Source organism: Epinephelus lanceolatus, chromosome 16 (genome assembly GCF_041903045.1).
Source record: "Epinephelus lanceolatus isolate andai-2023 chromosome 16, ASM4190304v1, whole genome shotgun sequence".
NCBI lineage: Eukaryota > Metazoa > Chordata > Actinopteri > Perciformes > Serranidae > Epinephelus > Epinephelus lanceolatus.
The window spans coordinates 29,892,191-29,914,904 of record NC_135749.1 but is presented as its reverse complement, the minus strand read 5'-3'; the positions used below and the strand labels follow the sequence as shown (position 1 = coordinate 29,914,904).

General features: G+C 41.2%; 1 protein-coding gene across 29 annotated transcripts in view; it reads right to left on the bottom strand.

Moving 5' to 3' along the window:
- Positions 1–22,714, bottom strand: part of macf1a (microtubule actin crosslinking factor 1a) — a 274,106-nt gene that overhangs the window by 107,152 nt on the left and 144,240 nt on the right. For all 29 annotated transcript variants that reach the window (XM_078175467.1, XM_033637768.2, XM_078175469.1 and 26 more), the window contains 16 exons: positions 14,696–14,862; positions 14,351–14,463; positions 13,288–13,394; positions 12,634–12,753; positions 11,479–11,574; positions 10,789–10,916; positions 10,549–10,642; positions 9,844–9,998; positions 8,640–8,943; positions 8,285–8,413; positions 8,114–8,191; positions 6,027–6,188; positions 5,645–5,749; positions 5,032–5,127; positions 4,584–4,709; positions 2,308–2,460 (listed from right to left, as the gene is read on the bottom strand). In XM_078175467.1, the coding sequence (XP_078031593.1) occupies positions 2,308–2,460; positions 4,584–4,709; positions 5,032–5,127; positions 5,645–5,749; positions 6,027–6,188; positions 8,114–8,191; positions 8,285–8,413; positions 8,640–8,943; positions 9,844–9,998; positions 10,549–10,642; positions 10,789–10,916; positions 11,479–11,574; positions 12,634–12,753; positions 13,288–13,394; positions 14,351–14,463; positions 14,696–14,862 (2,133 nt within the window). The remainder of the gene's footprint in view (positions 1–2,307; positions 2,461–4,583; positions 4,710–5,031; positions 5,128–5,644; positions 5,750–6,026; positions 6,189–8,113; positions 8,192–8,284; positions 8,414–8,639; positions 8,944–9,843; positions 9,999–10,548; positions 10,643–10,788; positions 10,917–11,478; positions 11,575–12,633; positions 12,754–13,287; positions 13,395–14,350; positions 14,464–14,695; positions 14,863–22,714) is intronic.

Below are 22,714 nucleotides of genomic sequence, written 5' to 3'. Positions count from 1 at the left end.
TGGATAATTTGCAATGGACCCTTGGTGTCACAAGGAAATTTGCATAGGAATTCTATGTGTCTCTACACCACATTTTCGCATTGCACTGGGAAAAAAAAAGAGCTTGAAGTGAGCAAAGGCAGATCATAGAACAGTCTGGTAAGTTCAGGAAACTACATCACTTAATGTGATGATATCCAAAATCTGTCCTATCATGATATCAATAAAACATCTATATATTGCCCAGCCCTACAATAAAACACAACAGGTTGCCCTGTGCACAAACAAAGGTTAATCCATACGGATCACTCTTTGATACGATATAGAAAATGACCACACTTTAGCATTTTGTTCTGATGGAGATTGGTGTTAGGCTCAATTTTGCATTTCCAATTTAAGTTTAAGCGTGGAAAATCCAATGAATGGAAGGTATTCAGATCAAATTCATACACACCTACAGCTTTACTAATTTTATTTCAAAATACCCACTGTACTAGGGCAGGTATCTCAGTCAAAGTGGCCTCACTTTACATGACTGACACCTGACATCAGCTGAAAAGAGAGGAGCAACCAGGGCAGTGCAGTGTGTGTGCAGTGTAAGAATCTGAGGTGAGAGAGGGAGAATATAGGCAGCTATACCTGAACGTTTGTCTTGCCAGCCCAGCCGACAGACGAGAGGAAGGGAAGAGGATGAGGAGGAGGAAGAAGAGGAGGAGGAGGGAGTGAGAAGGGAAAGGCAAAAAAAGGTACATGAGGGTATGGAGAGAAAGGAGGAGACACAGGAGAGTGAGGAGAGAAAGATTACTATTGGTCATGTGCACGTTCGTCCAGAGGTTTGGTGAATATCAGCACACATAGCTTTTTTTTTTTTTTTTATTACTATAACTTTTAGCTCTGTGGCAACTTCCATCTTCCTTTTAGACTTGTGATGCAGTAGAAGACCAGACCACCTTCATCTTCACCTGGATACAACACCTCACATACAGTATGCTTCGATGAACTAATTGACCCTGAGGAATCTAACACAGCAAGCTAAAAATAGCAGCAAAGGGATTGCGGCGTGTCCACACTGCTGGAGTGCTAGGTACTGGTCTTCATCTGAGCCTGCAACGGGGATGAGACAGATGTATAATTTATTGGCTTTTAGATTCCCTGAGGACATCACAGCTGAGAGTGAGAGGGTGAGAGAAAAACTTCACTTGTTTCTATGCCCGTTATATAAAAGTGGCACTGAGGGGAATCAATGCACAACTGTTCTCTTCTCATTAATCATTTCTTTACTTCAAAGTGGCTATTTTGGGCTTTTACAAAGATTTCTGAAGAGAACAAAGGAAAATGTCAGTGATAAATTCTGGATTATAATCATTATGCTTATTCGGCTTCTGAACTGAACGCTGCTATTTGTACTTGCCAATTAAAATGAAGTGAGAACAGTTGGAGAAAGTTACAAAAAAAAATTCCACTGCTGTAGTCTATTCATCAATATGGACCACCTAGGCTGAGAAAAGAGTTTGTGTAGACGTACTCATCAATCTAAAGATATAAAAAAAAAAGTTAATTTAACAGCATGGGGGAAGGAGCTAAAATAGAACAGCCACAAAGTGGATGTGTGGAGGGGGCTTGGAGCGGAAGTGCAGGGCAGAGAGGAGGCAGTTGGTGGTGAAGGTTAAAACAATAGAGTGGTGAGGTCAGTGGTGAGCTGGTTCTGCACACTGTCAAAACCTTGTCCGGGTAGTCAGAGGCGTTCTTGCAGGGTGTCTTAGAGCTAAGATGGGGGAAAGCACGGCTGTTTTATTTCAGATCAACTAGGTTAACAGATTCCCAGCATAAGAAACGTACAGTAACTATTTCCTGAGCGAAAGAAAACTTCTTGGTACTGGGTTACTTTGGTCGACACTTTAAAGGTATCAAGTACCGATACCCAGCCCTAACATATAGACCATTTTGTGATATTGTTTGTGGTTATGGAAATCACTAATGAGTCTACTCCTCTACTTAAATTTGTGGTTTACTTTTTTATAACTGGATGTATTAACTCACAGTACAGAGTATATACTCTATTATTAAAGGTATACCTACATGGCCATTTGTATATCAATTACTGCATATTACCTTGGATTCATGAAGAAAACTTTGGTTTTCTCGCATGCACGTGTTTGGGAAGTCCTAAGCCTACGACTGGATAAATCAGACTTGCATTGTATAAACGGATCATTTGGTGTAGTTCTGCTGTTGTTTAACGCGGTCCCCATTTACTACAATTCATGAGGATGTTTGCCTTTGCACACCCACATGTTCATGAAGTGGAACATATGGTGGGTCGCATACCTCTATCTGTCTGTAGTCACAGATGGCCTTAATGGGTGTTGTGGCTCCCAGGGTGCTCTCTGCGTTGCGGGGGCGGAGCTGCACCACCGTCTTCGCTCGGCCGACCAGGCTTGCCACCGTGCTGCGGTACTCAATCAGCTGCTCCTTCTCCTCCTACAGGGCAGAGAAAATCATTCAAACTGTCAATCATCAGTCTTTAGGCCTTCCTCTCTGGGGATCGTGAATGTATGAAAAAAATTTTTTTTTTTATGAAAATCCATCCAGCAATTGTTGAGACATTTAAGTCTGGACCACAGTGGTTGACTGACTGACATTGCCATCCCCAACTAAAGATATTCACTTTGTATCATTCTTTAAGTCATTGATTTTATACCACAAGAATCTGCCAAGTCATATTAAACACATTAAGCCAACACTTCCTGTTAGAATACGGTGCAGGTCCTTCAAAGTATGATTAGCCTATTAGCCTGTAGCCTCTGACATGAGTGGACTTCATGACTCTGCTGCCTGTGTTAGCTCGGGCGCTAACCATTAAACATTTAAAAGGTGTGCTCTTGACCCTAACAGGTAGAATTAGATTTAATTTCTGTCTCGCCCCCAGCAGAGAGTCATTAAGGATTCATTATGGAGAGACAAAAACACAGAGACAGGTACAGACAGAAGGAGATGAATCGAGTGAGAGTATGAGACAGAGTGAGTGAGAGAGAGGGAAGCTAAGAGCCTCGGCCTATAAATAACTTCATACATGACACTTCCAAAATGAATTTCACACTGGGACGGCTACTATGACAAGTTTATGGCAAGCTGGGAAGAAATAAGTAATACAGAGATAAATGAACATATGAAGGCATGAGGAATTACAAATTCATTATTACCATAGGATCAACAATCATCAATATGAGAACAATTCAATTATCGGAGAAGCTTTAAAATGTTCCCCAGCCGATGAAATGCTGAGTCACTTTAGGAGTGATGACCCTGTTATTGCATTTAAAGGGAAGCTTGTCTGTACGTGCACCAAATCACAAAAATGCATTTATCTATCTTCAGTGACACAAATGCTTCTTCTTTTGCCCTATATGATGAAGGAGTTTAATATCAGCAAACAAAATAAATGTAACAGAGTGCAAACAAAATGGACTACTGCAAGAGTGAGCAAACACCTTTCCTACGCTCTAATCTCTGCCTGAAAGAGGGTGAAAAGCCTGATTTAATATCCTCTCCTCAGTTATTATGAGAGTCAAACAAAAGGACCAGCTGTTCTTTCTCAGTTGTGTGATTCAGAAACAGTCTACGGTGGAAGCTTCGCCCTCCCAGTGAGAGATGGAGCACAGCAAACTGGAAACACACACGCACAAACAGAAGCAGGCGTACAGACGCAAACACAAATACATGTAAACACTGAGAGATAGCATGTGAATATAGACACACAGCGGACCGAACACGCAGATCTGTGCAAAGAACAGCTGTTTATGACACAGGCACACACCTCTTTATTGAGAAGATCCTCTCACTGCTCTAGCCTGTGGAGCTTTGCCCACACTAACTCTGCCATCTGCTTGAAGTCAGTGGTGTGTGTGTGTGTGTGTGTGTGTGAGAGAGAGAGATAGGTGTGAAGATGGCAGTCTCGCAAATGTGCCACAAGGGGGATGATTCAGCGAAGGCACTCCCTAACAGATTACTTCACCCTGTCATGTTGCGTGCTGCAGCTGCCTGGAGCACAGCACAACAATAAGGAGGGCAGTGGTATGCTAGCACTTCAGCTACTATAGGTGTCTTTAGTTTCTTACAGCCGTATCATTCCTCTGTCCAGGATTATTTTGCATTTGTCATGTAAATCATGTGTAGGTTTGCTCAGTGCACCAAGCAGCAACTTCCAGGGCTGAAAAATAAAGCCAACGTGGAAATGTCAAATACTGCTGTTCAGGTGTCTGTATGTCTGTCTATGTCTATATAAAATCTTTGCTGCTTTGTTTCCAGCATCTATAAAGAGCAGAGGTAAAATGCCTTGCTTAAGGGCACTGAAACTATCCAAGAAAAAATGAGTGCCTTCAGTTTGTTTTATCTATCTAGCCTGTCCAGGAATTCAGTACCTTCATTTACTGTAGGCAAAGCACAGATCAAACATCTGAGGGATAACGGTTATTTAAAATGCTGTATACTAAAAAATTAACTATACAAAAATGGGCGTTTCTCTCCTGGAGGGAATTGTCAGAGTTGCCAGTAAAGCTGACAAATGTACCACTGAGAACTGAACACTGAATGGGGATAGATACCATTGAGTCCTGCAGCAGGTCTTCCAGTTTGCTCAGTCTGCTGTTCTTGTCACAGGTGTACTGTCTCTTGATGGTTTCCTGAAGCTGGCGTAGATACGACTCACAGTCCCGAGCATCGCTCATAAACTGACACAAGAGACAGAAATAAAAACATGAGCATGGTTTTTACAGGAGCCTGGAGGATATTCAAACAATGATTTTCTTGTAGAATACGTATGTAACGTGAAGACACACTGTTACAGTCCTCTTAATTTGTAATTGTGTATATATAAGTGGTAACAAGCAGAGGTTGTCGTGGATTTGGTAAAAAAAAATACAGTGAAATTGCAAAAACAAGTTGACTATATATCCTGGAGATTCTGCATGTTTCATTTGTGTTTGTGCTCAAAGCTCAGTTTCTGTTCATGAGCAAAACTACACTGACATGTGTGCCTGGTAGTTGCCTCACCTGGAAGTATGCCGTGTTATCTTTGAGATGCTGCTCCACGCACACACAGAGCTGGTTCACCCACTGCCACTGAGTCTGCAGGGCTGCACTGTATGCCTGAGAACATGCAGAGAGATGGAGACAGAGGGAAGAGAGAGAGCAAATATCTTTTTATCACACTGCAGTACAAGCTTCCAACGGGGATGTTGAGCGGCACAGAGTCAGTTTTCCCAGGCATATTTTATAACTTCTGACTTTTAACACTATTTTTCTGTCCTATATTCTTTTTGGCTGTGCAGTAATACACACACAGTGGCAGAGAATATGCAGACTGAACATGTAAAGCATGAAAAACAAATCATCTGAATGGTGCAAAAAGGATTTTGCACCTTCAAACTGTAGTTTTAATTTAATGTTTGGTTTACAAAAGGTCACAGTTTGCCTTCTGCCCTTTTAAATCCAATCTACATTTATTAAAATAAAACAAAATATCATCAAGTGCACAGTTCAGTGAAAAAAGCCAGCATTTTAACAAAAGCATTTGTGTTTGAATTTTTCCTCCCAGTGAGTCACAGTGGCAAAACCCCGACATCTTTAAAGGTCACTCAGTCTAACTGAATAAAGTCAGACTCGCCTCCACAGTCTGTTTGGCTGGATGGTTCTCGAGACACAGACGGTTGGCTGTTTCCTGGAGCGACCGCATCACGTCTTGTTTTTCATCCAGCTCTAACCTCATTTCCTGTAAACAGAGCAGGAAAACATGGATGGTAAAGCAGATTACAGGATTTTAATGGTACTGGCGTGATGTAAACATAGTGTTTCAGTGCATGTAAACACTAGTGACATATGTAGAGACATGTTTGGACATAATTGTGCTGTGTAGAAATTGTAAGGTGGCTTGTTTTATGCATGTTTTTCTTTCAATAAGAGTGAATCAACATCATCTGGAGTTTTGTGGTCTGCAGCCTGTGTTTTCTGACTCGACAGAAAGGTGTCGCCCTCCTCCTTCCACTCACGCTGTATAAGTCTCTCTTGGCGTTCATGTTGGTGTTGTTGTCGCTCCAGTCGAAGGCAATCTCCTCCTCTTCCCTCTCGTTGAGCCAGATCAGCTCCTCAGTGCAGTGCGACACAAATGCATGCAGGCTCTCCAAGCTCCGCAGGCGCCATGACGAATGTTCCTATGGCGACCACACAAACAAACATCATCATCGTGCTGATCAGCAGTGCAGAGAGGAAAAAAAAACAACATCCTTTATTCTCTGGATGTTTGGATTATACTGTTGGTTTTGGTACATTTACAGGGAGTTTGGAATAAAGCACTGTGAGGACTTTCCTAGAAGTCTATCAGAGGAAGAAACAAATTGCAAAGAGACCAAACAAGTCACCTGAATGTGAATTAGAGGCATTTATTGACCCAGGTTTAGATGAGATTTTATGACAAGAATCAGATTCATCTTTTAAGAGGCATTGTTTTCTTACATGTAATGTCTTCACAATCAAAGAAGAAGTGCACTGTGATTTCTTTTTCATTTTTTAGTAACTTCCATTTTTCAGAATTGCTGCAGCACATATAGTTGGGCTTGGTATCATTTAAAAAGATATGATACCAGTACCCACACCAGTACCCTTAAAGAGATACCGATACCAATAGAGTCCTTCATTTGATGCTCATAATGTGAATGAAATACATGTCATATATTCATACTTTTTAACGATTTGATGGCAGCTCTGCTCTCTTCACTTCACTTCACCACAGCATAGACTAAAGGGTTGTAGCTGCGGGAGTGTGAGCTCAAAGTGACAGGGCTAACTATTAGCATCGCATAGCTAATGTAACAGTTAATAACGGGTTTGACGACAGAGTCGAGCCGTTTCGGTGTTTGTGCAAGTTTGTTGGGACCATTAAAAGGCTCGGTGTTGGATGTTGGCCGCTGCTGTGTTAGCTCGTGCAGACGGTGAACTGACCATTCATGAAAAGGGGAGTGGCCCCGGAGATGGCTGCAACAATAAGTTTGCTGATCCAGCAGGGAGTTGGGACAGTCCAGGATCACACCCCGGTGCAAAAAGGATTGCATGCAGGTATCGTTTGACTGAGGGTGTTTCAATACTTCTTGGTACTGGGTTACTTTGGTCGACACTTTAAAGGTATCAAGTACCGATACCCAGCCCTAACATATAGACCATTTTGTGATATTGTTTGTGGTTATGGAAATCACTAATGAGTCTACTCCTCTACCTTAATTTGTGGTTTACTTTTTTATAACTGGATGTATTAACTCACAGTACAGAGTATATACTCTATTATTAAAGGTATACCTACATGGCCATTTGTATATCAATTACTGCATATTACCTTGGATTCATGAAGAAAACTTTGGTTTTCTCGCATGCACGTGTTTGGGAAGTCCTAAGCCTACGACTGGATAAATCAGACTTGCATTGTATAAACGGATCATTTGGTGTAGTTCTGCTGTTGTTTAACGCGGTCCCCATTTACTACAATTCATGAGGATGTTTGCTTTTGTTACATTCTCTGTTCACTGACAGATGAGACAAAAACTGTTATTTTGTGGATGAAATATCCCTTTAAGGTTCCTCTGGATAATATTCTCTTTTTGTTTTATTTCATCAGTGAGCACATGCACTCAAAACTGTTAGTGAACTATAAGGAGAATGTAGGACTTCAAGAATGAATATTTAACCCAACAAAAGGGACAAACAGTATTTTTATCCAACAAAGACAGTGAAATTCACAAAAAAGTGTGAATATGTGTAGTGTTAGGAATTAATATATAGATATCAGAAATTTAATAAAAAAAAAATTAAAAAAAATATCTATATGTATAGGAATAGAAAAGAGGCGAAACAAGAGGAGACAAAGACATTTAAAGAGAAAAGGGGGGAATTTGAAGACAAAGACAGCAGATGCAGGATTGCGTGTTCTTAGCATCAGAGTCCTGTCATGGTGTAATGGGATTAGCTGAGGAAGGGGGTGAACTGGGAAACAAAGAAGTGTGCTACAACAAACACACACACACACACACACACACACACACACACACACACACACACAAAACATTTTTTTTTTATCTGAAAGACTAACCAGTAGTTTGCAGTATTGATGCTCCAGCTTGGCCAGGGTTTCAGAGTAACTGCTCTTGAAGTTTGGAGAAACTTTAGCCTGAAGGAGAGGACAGAGAAGCTTCGTTACAAAGCACAAATCTCAGCAAAAAGATCTCTGTGTTCATGTATAAGTGATGTGTGATGTGTGCACCTCGTAGCTGCGTGCCTCCTGTAGGCCACTCATTAGCTCTTCCACTGCAGTGTGTATGGTGTTGTGCTCTTGGAGGTTGTTTTCTACAGAGGGAAGGTCTGCGCCCCATTCAGCACGCTCCAAAAGCTCCTGAAACACACAGGAACAACCATTTCATGTCATGTAAACTGATATCTTTGGGTTTTGGATAGTTGGTTTAAGAAATCAAAACCTTTATTGACATTTGAGAAATTGTAATGTGCATTTTTTTCTCTGTTTTCTTGACATTTCATAGACCAAGCGATTAATAGAATTATGAAGAAAATAATCAACATGAAAATAATCTTTACTAAACTGAAGTGTTACAGAGACTGACCTGCGTCTCCTCCACCCATCCGAGCAGCTCATAGATGAACCTCAGGCTCCCCTCGTCCTCTGATGACGACATAGCCACCAGCTGAGAGCGAGCTGTGGGTCGCCGCAGGAGTGCAGCACCGACTGCACCCACAGCCCCCACAGCTCCCAGCAGTGTCTGGCCCAACGTCAGGCCGCTGTCTGTGGCTCTCTGGCTGGGATACTCTGCCCCCGTGGTGCCCAGCGCCTGGGTGAAGTTGCCTTTCCTGTAGACACTGGAGCACTGCAGTCTGAGGGAGACCAGCTCCTCCTGAAGGCAGGACACTCTGGTGATGCGACACAAAAATGAATTAATTTTTACCGCAAGAGCTTTGCTGGGTGAATTACCACGGTACATATCCAGTTTACTGACATATTCTTGCAGTAGTTTTGACACAAAATCATCAGAAAAAATTCTCATCATGGTCCCAACCACCCAAACAAAGCTGTGTGAATCTGTTTTTTCCTTTTAACGCCCTGAAAGCTTAGAATAAGCTGCAAGGCAAATTAAACCTAGAAACTTTACCCTCTCTTGACATGTTTAAAAGTATTTAAAATCACCTTTTAAAGAGCAATTTCATTGCTTTTACCAGGTGCCATTATTTGCCATGATTCTTCTTAGCCTCTGATCCCCGTTTTTTATGGTCTATTGGTGTGTTTGGATAGGTTTTTTGTGATGTCATCTTTCTCTGTTTGTACTTGTGTTTAAAATATTTTCTTTAACTGTCTTAAAAAGGTATGTTCCTAATAAAGTGCAGTTTTTTAATAAGTTCATAGTTGCATTGAAGAGAATCACACATTGGCAGACTATCAAAATGGCTATTTAATTAAGTTTCATAATGGCAGTCTGAAACTCAGCTGCATGCTGATGAGCTGCAATATGAAGCTTCTCTTTCATCATGTCTTTAGTCACCACTGATTTGAATCAGAGCACCTTCAGATATTTAATAAATAGCAAACAGTGGAGCACATTAACTGAAGCAGATGATTACAGGAATTAATGGCAGAATGCAACAGCACTTGTTGACCCATAATGAAGCATGATGAGCTGTTTGTATTTGAGGTACTTATCTATATTATACTAATGAATTACAGAAGAACCACTCTGTTAGAGTAGAACCCTTCACTCACTCCTCATTGAGTAAACTGAGCCAGTCACCTCCACAGAATCAACCCCATCAACTCACCTGAACACCAGCTGCTCCACCTGGTAGTATTTCTCATCTCGGAGGACTTTCAGTTCCTGGTTGAGTTGTCTGATCAGAGTCTCGCAGTCCTGCAGGTAGCAGGCCAGCTCTCGCTCACACTGCACCGCCTCGCCGCTCTCCACTCGAGACATGTCCTGGACACCAGAGGAGGTTTGATGAGCCTTTGCGTTTTTGTTTATTTGCTAACTCTGCTTAGGGTCTTTTTATAAGCTATGATGTCTTGCAGTTTATTGTTCCCCAGCCATAGATTCAGTAAATGGAACAGAAAAACTGTATATATATGTACATGAGGGTCGTAATACAGCAACTATGTGGACAAAGTAAAACGATTCTCTTCAATAGGTTAGATGATTAGCAACACAGCCCAAAGAAACCAAAATGATCGAGACATAGAGGAAAGGACTAGACCATTTACAGTTCTTTAAAGTAAGTTTGCACTCACACAGCAACAGGCGGACAGACAGACAGACGAAAGAGAGACTGTGTTTGCAGAAAGCAGGAAGAGTGGTGAGGAAATATTTATTGTCCTGAGAATGGCACTTGTGTTTACAGCGTGTACATATTAACACATTGTAAATAACCATGCCAACATTCGCATAATATAAACCCGACGACCCTGCATGTGTGTGTGTTTGTGTATGAGGAAATTAAAAGGATGTAAGATATGAGAGGTTGAGTACTCACAGCCTGGAGTGTGTTCTTAGCGAGCGTGAGTTTCTCCTCACAGTCCAGAGCCATGTTCTGGATCTTATTGGCCCTCTGAAGCAGCAGCTCTAGCCTGAAAACGCACACACAAATGGAGGTTAAAGAAATTGAATGAGTTGGAGTTGCATCAGCATTTTTGATTTAATGGCATGCATCCTGCTGAAAGTAGACATCTGAATGGATGTGTGTGCATGTGTGTATGTATTAGTGAGTGTATACCTCTCCACAGCCGGCCGTAGAGCCTTCTCTCTCTCCAGCATCTCCAGGATGAGTTTGCCCCACTCCTCCTCGAGGTCATTGGGATGGAGGCCCTGAGGAAGCTTAATACGACCGAACTCTATCCACACCTGGACGCACACACATTCAAACACACAGTTGGTACATATTTAATGGGACAATTCACCCCAATATCAAATTACCTTTAACATCCTACCATGCTTCAGTGCAAGCACACACACACACACACACACACACACACACACACACACACACACACAGTGGCACTAGCACACTCCATTAAAAGCCTCTATTACATCACAGTTACATTTAGGAGTGATCATAAGTCCCACCGCAGTTTAACACTCTGGTACAATCAGCTGAGTGAGAATAAAGGAGGGACTATTATCAGCTATCATGTGTTTAATAAAACAATCTGCAGCATTGATAACAGCACAGCGATGGAAGTGACTCTGCTTCAGGAGACAAATGTACGACTGATCTCGCACAGACCCGCTGATAACAAAACTCTATCCCTCATCCTGTTGTTGACATACTCCCTAAACCCCCCTGAGCTTGAAACCCATGATGTACAATCAGCTCTGCACATGGTGCCAAATGTTGGTCACCTTCTCCTCCATCTCCACACTCTGTGCTCGTCGTTCACCCTCATTCATGTCTGTTCATTCTTACCTCCAGCAGTTTGTAGAGGTGTTCTATGTGACCTTTCTCGATCTCCTTCGTAGGGATCTCTGTCTCTTTGAAATGGACGTACTCGTTGTAAAGTGCCTGAGGGAGGAGGAAGTTACTGATGAGCGCTGTGAGGTCAATATTACTGTAACAGTTTTGTTTAAGGTGAAACACAAGTCAGTACCTGTTATCAGAGGGACCGTAAAAGCTTTGTAATCACAGCCTCACTCCCTGTGTGGTCATTAGGCAGTTTCCTAACGGTCATCTCAAGCTACTCATTTGACCGCTTGATTTTCCCACCTTCATTCCTCTCTCTTGGTCTTTAGACATCATGTCAACCATTACTTTGATCACAGAAGCATCCTTCCTCACATTATTGTTCGACTCTTCTGCAAATTCTTTTCATCTGAATTCTTCACTCCTTCTCGCTCACCAAACACCTCAGTCTGCTGTCATCCATTTTATTAAAGTCTGTCCCTCCCTTCCCTCCCCGCGGTCTTTTCCTTCATTTGTTTTCTCAAGGTTTTACAGAACTTGCTTGTCAGCTCCCTTTCTTCAGAAGGAGCTGAGAAAATAAACATTTTTTTTACTTTTTCTTTTTTGCTTGTGGCGAAAACAGGAAGATGATGCATGACTATGATAAAAGCTTAAGGTCATAGTCATCCTCAGAACTTGTGCATGTGCCCTGTCATGCTTCCTTGCATCCAAAAATCATTCTAACAGATGCGAAACCGTTTAGGGAGCAGCTGTGGTGCGGAAGTAGCCTTTTTACTGGCTGGTACAGGATGAAGTATAGCAAAGGTCCGCTGGGTGACGCAAAACCTGGTGGACTTTTGCCAGTGGATGTGCGGGGACTTCTGGGCGCTGGATAAATTCCTCCATCTTTTAACTTATGTTAGAGTGACTGCTATCACTATATATACTAATATCCATGCTATCGCTTTGACACGTACTGTATGCTAGAATGGCTGTTGCCAAGGTAATGGATTACATCTGACTATTAACCACACCCCATTCTCTGTTTGTTAAAGAATGTTAAACAAAAAACAGGAAGTGACACTGGCTGGAGTGGGGCTTTGAAAGAGCAGTAACAGACAGCAGCATGCCTATGACAAAAAAATAAAGGTCTCAAAAGAAGAAAAAAGTTTGGGTGCTCACCTTGAGTTCCACAGGGTTTTGTGGGAAGTTTTTGTTGGCCATGAGGACCGTATGCTGGCGGCTCCACTGGAGCAGAGAGGAGAACCTGGACTGGTACTCTGACCAGCGCTGGTCCACCTCCTGATGATGGAGGAGAAGAGAAGGAGGGGATGGAGAGAGAGCAGTGATTTCTCAGTAGAGAATTAGACATTACAGATTCACAGACTTAACATTTTTAGTCTTTCTCCAGGCTTCATTTTACAAAAACTCATTAATTATAAATGACTGCAGCACAATTAAATTAATTGCATCATTATTTGAAAGTTCCAGTTTGTTACTCAGAAAGCTGCACACATGACAAGCAAACAAAGTGGGAATACACATTTCTGCTGAGAATGAAGCAATTATTAACACGAGGAAGAAAACAAAAAAAAAGTATTTTAAAAATAAACAAAGAACGGAGCAAAAATGTCAAATACAGCAGAAGTGTAACATGCTTTGAAGTGCAATACATACAGTACAGTACAAGAATTACCCTGAAACTGAACAAATTAGCAAAACAAACTCAGCAGTGTGAACCATCTTCATTAAACTGCAGAAAAAATAATGAGTTCAAACTTAAAAACAGCTGCACAGTAAAAGTGGTGTATATGGGTGGAGCTGATTGTGACGTACCTGTGCGGTGATGCCCTCTCCTCCCTCAGGGATTTTGGGGAAGGCATCATAGATGGAGGAGACATAGGTGATGACCGACTTCTCATCTGGAGATGGAACATCAACGTCTGAAGAGGAGGAGAAATATCAAAGAAAGATGAAAAAATTAGTGTTTACCACATTATCAGTTAGAAGAAATAATGAAGTTGGAATTTTGCAGTTTCCAAATCCTCTTTCGATCTGAATCAAACTTGATTTAGTGCATACAATATCAAACTCTATCAGCTAGAGAATAAGTGTAACCATAAAATATGTAGATATTAAAACTAGTAAAACAAACGCTTCTTAACATAAATTAAGGGAGCAACAGTTCCACATGACATGCAAGACTCCATCCTCTTTCTCCAATATGTACAACATGACATAACCATTGATGTCATCAAGCTTCACATTTCAGGTCGAGGAAAACCTGTTATTTTTTGGTTCCAGCTAAAAACCAATTCATTTTTGGTTGAAAAGCTCAGAACAGTTCAAAATAAGGGCACAAGAACCAGAACAGAACCTGTTCCATGTTGGTGGAAAAGGGGTAGAAGAGAATGACTGCCTGCAAAAATAGCACAGCAATGCTTAACACTTGAGTGACAGGTAACATTAGATAATAACATTTAAACGTTCACAGTAGCCGACACTCACGCCTTGAAAACTGGGCACAGATATAACAAACTGTCTCTGCTCAGAGGACATTGATATCTCAGGGCAACTGATTTTTAAGGCACTTGTGTGAAGAGATACAAAATAAAAATGCAAAGACGTATCGAGGCTCGAGCCAGGAAAACATATTAGCATTCATCAGTCAGTCATTAGAGCTTGCTGGCATGTTTCCACAATAAAAGCTGGAAACAAAAAGTCCACCTGAGTTGTTGATTTTTTTGTGCTGTTTAAACATTTTGGATTGAAAAGCTCAGCAGAAAAAGCTCAGTAACCAAAATGTGGAGTTGTTATAAATAAACTCTCAGCCTCTGTTCTCCCCTGAACAGGCAGAGAGTCAGCTGGTCAGTTTATCCATTCAGAATAACAGTCTCACCCTCAGCGTCCAGCAGTCTGGTCACCCCTAGCGACTCGGCGATCTCAAAGGCCTGCTCGAGGTTTTCGCGGTTACTCTGCCGCGACACCACCTCCATGTTGATCAGGTCTGGCCTGGAAAACATACACAAGGGGGTGTGTTAGTGTACTTTATGTGTGCGTCTGTCTATCAATATTTTGTTTGAGTATCTTAAAGATAATTAGGCCTGTGTTTTTCTGCTTCAGTTTAGTGTATGTGCACTTCAAGATTCTCTCCATCTCAACCAGTTTAACTCTGATAAAAGAAAACCCAGACTTTATAACCACTTAAAAACAAGGTGACACTATCTTGCTGTTATCCTCTCACCTGTATCTGTGCAGCAGAGCGTTGAACATGCGTCCGTCGCTCCAGGATGAGGTGAAGTTGACACAGCGGAGGCCGGGGTAGCCTTCTGTCGCCTGCTGGCTCCATAATAACAGCTTCTCTTTGGCTGTGAGGTCGCCTGACTCACCACTCACATAAATCTCTGAAATCTGGAGGGAATACAGAGGGAGAGACAGAGGGTAGGGGGTTACTATTGGGATTCACCAGTTTCTGTATACAGAAATAAACATAAATAAAAAGAAGAGTTGTCTTTGCAAATGTACTGCAACAAGCTGATTCACAAGTCCACAATCCTGACTCTACTTTAAAGAATCAATCATGGTACATTCACATAGTAAATCAAGGGAATTCAGACTATGCTTTCAGGATCTTGCTGCATTTGTTATGCTCTATCTTCAGGCATCTCTACACCAGTCACTATAACAATATACAGCAAACACAGAGCCACAATGACTCAGCAGAAACTATTACTTGCTTTGGCTTTAAGAGACACAAACTCACTGGAGAGGTTGTTTGATTAAACCTGTCTCCCTTTAAACTCCTCATTTATCATTCTGATAATCAATAATGCTCGTGTGTCAGAAGAATGTGTACCTGAACGACTTTTATGTATTTCTATATTAATGGAGCAGTTTCCTTACTCCATCATCTACAGTCTAGCCTGCTCATTAAGTCATGTACACACACACACACACACACACACACACACACACACACACTTTGCCTCATCTCCTTCTGTCTCGCGCCTCCCCCTCCTCCCCCTCCCAAACCTCGATCTGTCTCTTCAGTTTTTCATGTTCTTTCATCTGCTCTGCCTCAGATGCTGATCAATCTGCTCAGCCTTCTCATCCTCTGCCTCTTCTTCATTCAAGTCGTATCTCCCTTTTGTTTTCTCATTGATGTTGTTCTGAGTACCAGAGACAGGGTCAGATATACAGGAGCCATGTGCTGAATGTGTTATTTTCTCAGCCAGGGACAGTTTTATTTCTGCATTATCAATCAGCTCTTAGGAGTGAGTAGGCTTGTGCAGTATACCGGGGTATTTAGAAATCCCAAAGGTATTATTTTCAATGCTGTCAAAAATACAGCCACTCCTCTTTCTATTGAACTGATACAGAGATGCTGTATCAAGGTGATGTATTGTAGTGTGCAGCACGCACCACCAGAAGTCAGTCTCTATTGGCGGAACAGGCAGCTGAGCTGAGAAAGATGGCAACTGCGAGTGGTGGGGATAATGTTACACAACTAAACACAGCCAGCAACTGAAGAGAGACCACAGGAATGGACAGCATATTTTCACATCTAACTCTGTGGTTTCGACCAAACCAGAGTTGGTGACTGTCAGAACAGTGAATGTTGTTTCTGTCCAGTTTAAATTAAGTGTATTTTCCGATGAGTTAACAAGCTATTAAGCTAATGTTAGTCTTAGTTCAGTGAAAGAGATAAACTTTAATTTGGATGGTTGTAGTTTTCCTTTTAATGGGAAAACGTGTGAAAATGTTTCATTTTCAAGGATTCCATTTCTTGGCAACTTGTGAAGGTATGTTGTTTATTTATTCACTAAAAAAACTATGAGAGCTTGTGGACAGGGTTGCAAAAGTATGAGAGTTTCACGGTACTATAACTGTCTCAGAAAATACCGTGGTATTACAGGTTGAATAAACGTTTTATTGCTATAATTTAAACTTAAAAATTTCAAACCTTTTTTAATGTTTTAAATGGAAGTACGTGTAGAAATTCTCCCTTTTGTAAATGACTAAAATAAAATAAAGATTCTCCGTCCAGTGGCTTTTTTTTTTTTTTAAATATCGTAGATAATCAAATTTACACAGTACAATAACCATACATTTTTTATACCACTGTATACCTTGAACCCAGTATACTGCTGCAACCCTACTTGTGCAATTGGTGAACGTGCCGCTCAAACACATCTTCCAACTGAAACTACAGGGGGAGCTGCACACGCACCTGTGTGAATACACTGACAATCGCTGGTTGTTACGCTGACAGTGGCCGGTTGGAACATGTTGCCGACCTTTCATTGTAGGCTACACATTATAATACATGCTACAATAATTTCTATCAGCTTTAATGTTTGTTTTTAAACAAATACCGTCATATACCGTAGACCCTGCTGAAATGTCAGGAAGGTATTAAAAACTAGATACAACCCGAGCCAGGAAGTAAGATTCCCCTGTTGTTTCTAATCTTCAGGTAATGCTTCATAATCCTTTGGGCTTTTATGTCAGGTAAGCTGTCAGTCTCAAGAGATTACCCTTAAACATCTTTTAATAGTCACTTTTAATCATTGTTAACTTTCTGGCTTGCACTACATGATGGTGCAAACAAGTACTGCACTCTTTGACCCACGGCGAAAATAAACAAATAAAGCAGATGACTTTTGGTACACAAAGCTCCTAAAAGTATGTTAAGGACATAAAGTCCATGTTTACTGAAGGCCTGAAGAGAAACCAGGCTTCCATGGAGACTGAAAGCTACTGTATCCACGTGTTCTGCCCACTGAACTGCACGACCACTTTGGTTATTTTTCCCCCCTGCGTCCTTCTTCCTCTCAATTAGCTCTCTTTAGGGCCAACTGTCCACAGTGACAAAGGCTGAGTGATGTATATGCAGTAACCATCGGTGCTTGGCTGCAGTTATTCGCATCAGTATTCTTCTGTCATCCTTTCTTCCCTAACTGACTGTCCCACACTCCTCCCTCTCTCACTGTCTCTCTCCCTGCTGCTAATATAGAGCAGTATGAAAGTCCAGTGTGTGCCAGGAGACTGCAGCAACAGCCAAAAAAGACATGGAGCAGGAGGGGGGAAGGAGAGAAGGGAAAAGAGATGAAAAAGAGTAGCAAGGCCAGCAGCGGAGGGGAGGGGTGACTCAAAACTGCATACTGCATATACAGTAGTTTCACATAAGGTATTAAAATTTTTGTTTAACCAAAGAAGACATAATTGCATACATACAGAAACACAGTTTAAAAAGCTCTATGCAGTAAAGAGGACACTTTAAAATGTTAATGAAAACACAGAAAACCAGATACATTTTTGCAGTTACAGCTGCCAGTACGCTGTCACACTCTCAAGATGCTAACAGTAACCCCAGACACAGACCCTCCTCTAAACATCACACACCATCTTCCAGCCATTGTCCATACATACAATGCATACATACAACATAGGCTGCATAATGGAGATCATGGGAATAGACAAAGCATGGATTCTACTCTGTCTTTTCCTGCAGAGCTCTGTCTCTCTGTATGCATCGACAAGCTCTTTTGCAGAGAACTACAGAGCATCAAATCCTCCATCTGAATATTGATACAGCACTCTGTGTGAGGGCTGCATATCTGCACAAAGAGCCCACACTCCCACTGCCACAGTATCTCATCCATCACTTACTGCTGTGCATGTCTGCCATTTGTCTATTCCTAATATGTATATATACATATACTGTATATAAAAAGGTTTTAAAGGTGATAAGCACATCCTCGAGCAGGTGTCTTGCTAGCATCTAGCTAGAAGTAGCAGTATTGTCAATGAGTTAGAGACATCTTGCAAAAGGGGAGCCCCTGACCATAAGCTAATGCTATTTGGGGGCCTTGGCATGGAAGAGTTTGGGAACACCTGAGCTAGAAAACTACAATGTTTGATCAGCTAATTACCACTGTCTTTTATAAACACATCCGACTAACACACCAGCTAATGCATTTTGTGAAGCTAACAATCATTGTAGTCATTTCGGCATGTCAACTTAGCATTAGCTACTTTGAGAAATAAGCCTACGTGGTATTTACCTAGCAAACCGCCAAATACCAACTCTTAGATTAATTCAATAAACTTCTCTGAAACTCTAACTTGTCATAGTAACTTACTGTACATTATGGATGTAACTAACAGTTATTCTTATTATCGATTAATGGTTTGGTCTATAAACGTCAAAAAATTGTGGCACAACGCAATTTACCAGAGGAAGTGTTGGGTTGTTTTGATAAAATATCTCTGATTTTTTTACAAGAATTTAATAAGTCATATTGATATTCAAGGGAACATCAATCAATTAAGAATGGCTTTTATGCATCTTTGCAGATGAAGTCTTCAAATTGCTTCTTTTGTCCAACCAATGATCAAAAACCCAAAGACTCTTCATTAAAAAAAACAGAGAAAAGCAGTAAATTCTCACATTTAGGGGGTTGAAAATGTTGCAAATGTTTGACATTTTTGCATAAAAAATGACTGAAACAATTAATCAATAATCAAAAAAGTTGACCATTAATTTTCTTTTGATCGCCTAATCAATTCCATCCATTGTCTGTTACCTCTTATCCTATTCAGGATCATGAGGGGGGCTGGAGCCTGTCCCAGCTGACAATGGGCAAGAAGCGAAGTACAACCTGGACGAGTCGCCAGACTATCTACATGTAATCAAGTCTTGTACCTCATGAGGTTGTTTACTTTTACTTAAATCATTAGTGAAATGACTCACAACACAACAGATGCTTTACAGGTCCGTCTCCACTGAAAATCCATGATGATGTCAACTGTGGAGACTGTAAGATTTGTGGCACAACTAGACCTCTTGCCTCAATGAATGAATGAACGAACACGTGGCACTGTAAACATTAACCTGAATGTTTGCATCAGACTCAGTGAGGGCAGCCATTCAGACAAAACAAACAATGCAACAATACTGTATGTGAGAGCACGATACTAATTTCTAGCAAACTAAGACTTGACTAAGTATAGGCTACACACACAACAACAGGTCGCAACACTGGTCACATGATATGCTGGAGTTTACATGCCTCTCAGAGACAGGCTGTCATTACAGTGCTTCACAACACACACATTCATACAGTATACATATCACAGTGTGTGCATGCTAAAAAACCTGATCTCTGCTGCTGGGTGTTAGTCTACATATACTGTATATATCAACATGTGATGTGTAAGCGTAGAAGTGTAGTGTTATAAACAGTGCAGATAAATATACAAGCGTGCTGCACCCAGAAACACACAGATATTTGTTTGAGCTGGTGGCAGCAGCCTTCAGTGCAGCCATCATACAGTCACAAAAATCCATGATCCACTATCAGCCCCCCTGTGGCTCTGGACCAGCCCTGTTTTAGAAGCATGGCCTCTTTGAAGTTTGTGGGTAGAGGAGGGAGAGCGAGCGAGGGATGGAGGGAGGAGATAACAACGACGGGAGAAGGGAGAGTGGACAGGAAGAGAAGATAAAAGAAGAAAAAAGATGATTTAATTGTTTTACTGCCACTTAAACAAAAAGTTTTTCAGCAAATAGAATGGACGGGTGGATGAAGGATGGATGGATGGATGGATGGATGGACAGTATCAGACACTGCGGGATGGGAATATTGATAAATTTGAGTGGTAGGAATCCCCCCGAGGCTCGACGAACCAGCCCTCTCGCTGATGAATGCACATTTCAAATCCCTTTTTATGCAGAGACGGGCATCACACACACCCACATAAAAGGACAGCTGCACTTTAAACCGAACACAGAGGCATCCTGACACATCCACACACCCCTCCCGTGACACAGGGACACATTAAGACACGAGTACTGATTATTGCAGCCCGGTGAAAAACCCTCTTAAGTAGGAACCTTTGTGAATCTACTGTATCAGTGTCTGTATGTTTCTCATGACTCAGCAGCCGTGCATCAAACGAGACATGTAGCACTAAACAGAGGCAGCCATGACGTCAGCTGCTGTACTGCACAGCCATACCGTGCTGCCTTTTAATGTGGAGGAAAACTGAACAAACTGTTGCAGCCGCTGTGAAAAGCACCCGTCATCTGCTGTATCACTGCAGTGGCTGCAGCAGCCTTTTCATTTTCAAGGTGAAAAGCTGTAAGATAGCACAGAAACTCTCTCTCTGATCATTACTGCAAGTAAGTCAAACGTGTTTTGCAACCGAAAGACGAACACATTCTCTACAAAGAAGCACTGGGCTGGAATAAAAATGCTACAGATAAGTAAATGTATACTTTGCTTTAATAAACCCATGCACTTTGTCGTTAAGTTTCACCTGATATCAACAGGAAGGAGTTGTGAGGCTCTGCAACATAGCTGCTTCTTAACAATACAAAAGGATTTAATGAGATTGAGATTGAGATTGATGAGGCAACTAAATATATTTTGTCCATTAATCTGTCCTTCACTTTCTCAATTAATCGACTGGTTGTTGTGGTCTATATAATGTCAGAAAATGGTGAAAAATGTCAATGAGTGTTTCCTAAAGCCCAAGATGACATCCTCAATTGTCTTGTTTTGACCAAAACCCAAAGACATCAGTTAAGTGTCATAGAGGAGTAAGAAACTAGAAAATATTCACATTCAAGAAGCTGGAATCACAAAATTTTGAATTCCCTCAAATTAGTTTGCGATTAATTTAATAGTTGACAACTACTCGATAAATCAAAAAATTGTTGCAGCTACAGATTTAAATAGGGCTAGTAACTTCTGTACTATTTGGTATCTTAACATGTCTGCAGTACTGTATATCAAACACCAAAAGCTAAATGTCGAGTAAGATTCAGAACCTCGTTTACTTATTCTTCTATTAGATTGTTCCTTATGACCATTTAACACCTGAAAAGTCTGTTTTTTTTGAGAAAAAGGTTTTGGTAGAGCAAACCATGTTTTTATTTCTTAAAGTAAGGCATTTAAAGAAGTGCCAAAACCTTTAATATCCAGCCCTACTGGCAGGCAGCAAACTGTGTAAAATATGCTGGGTACAGTCAAATAAACAGTCAAATGTAATGCGAAAAGACTACAATGTGAATCACCAACAGGATATGATGATGTTTAAATGAACCTATCTCACCCTTCTACTTTCCCCAGAGTAACTTTAACTTTTCCCAGCCACAACCTCCAGAGCTACACAGACACAGACAAACACACAGTTATATTGTGTGCTGTCGAATTGGTTAGAAAATGACAAGTTTCAGTTTGGAGCAAGACGGAAACCTGTCATTTAAAGCAATGACCCTTCTCTCACACAAACAAACACCCAGCCTGTCTGTCTCTCACACTTTAACAGACGTCAGTAGTGAGCGAGTATGTGTGGTGTGAGGAAAATAACAAGCAATGGAAGGAGGTGAAGGAGAAGAAAGGGAGGGAGGGAGGGAGGGAGGGAAGGATACTGTGAAAAAGGGATGGAGAGACAGTCTGTGCTGCATTGATTAGACTCTGGGGACAGAGACGGAAAGAATGGAGGGAGGCATAGTGCCTTTCAAGAGCTGATAAGAACACACACACACATACTCACGTATAACCCTTCATAACCACAAACACAATGCACACATTATAACAAAGGCACCCTTCAAAAAAGCTACACTCATCCAAATCAAGAGTTGTGAATGCCTCTCTGCAGCACTATAGACCACTAGTTTGAAAAGTGGGGTCCAGAGACCTCCACCTTTACAGGTTGCACAATGAAATGCAGATGGGTTTAATGTCACTATTGTTAAATCTGCTGCAAAATTACTCAAAATGGTTAAGCAGATGAATAGCTATTAGGTTCCATTGTCATCATAATATTCTCGTGGGAACAACATCGTAAAAACTTCAGGTCAGTGTCTACATCTGGGTCTATCTGGAGTCTGAATGTTGACTTTTCAAATATATTTGTCCACCTTTGTTTAGGAGCAGGAGAATCCAGACAGGAGAAATACCCTGGATGTCAAGAGTAAGGCAGCAGCTAACCATTATATTCATCATCGATTAATCTGTCAGGTAATTTTAGTCAAAAAAAAAGTCATAAAATTGTAAAAAGTGCCCATCACAGTTTCCAAAAACACAAAGTATTATCCTTAGAGTGCTTATTTTGTCCAACCACCAGTCCTAAGATATGATAAAGCAGCAAAGTCTCCCATCTGAAAAGCTGGAACCAACAAATGTTTTGAAATTTTCTTGATGAATGACAAATAAATGGTTAATATATTACCATGAGTGTAGTCTTCTGCTGA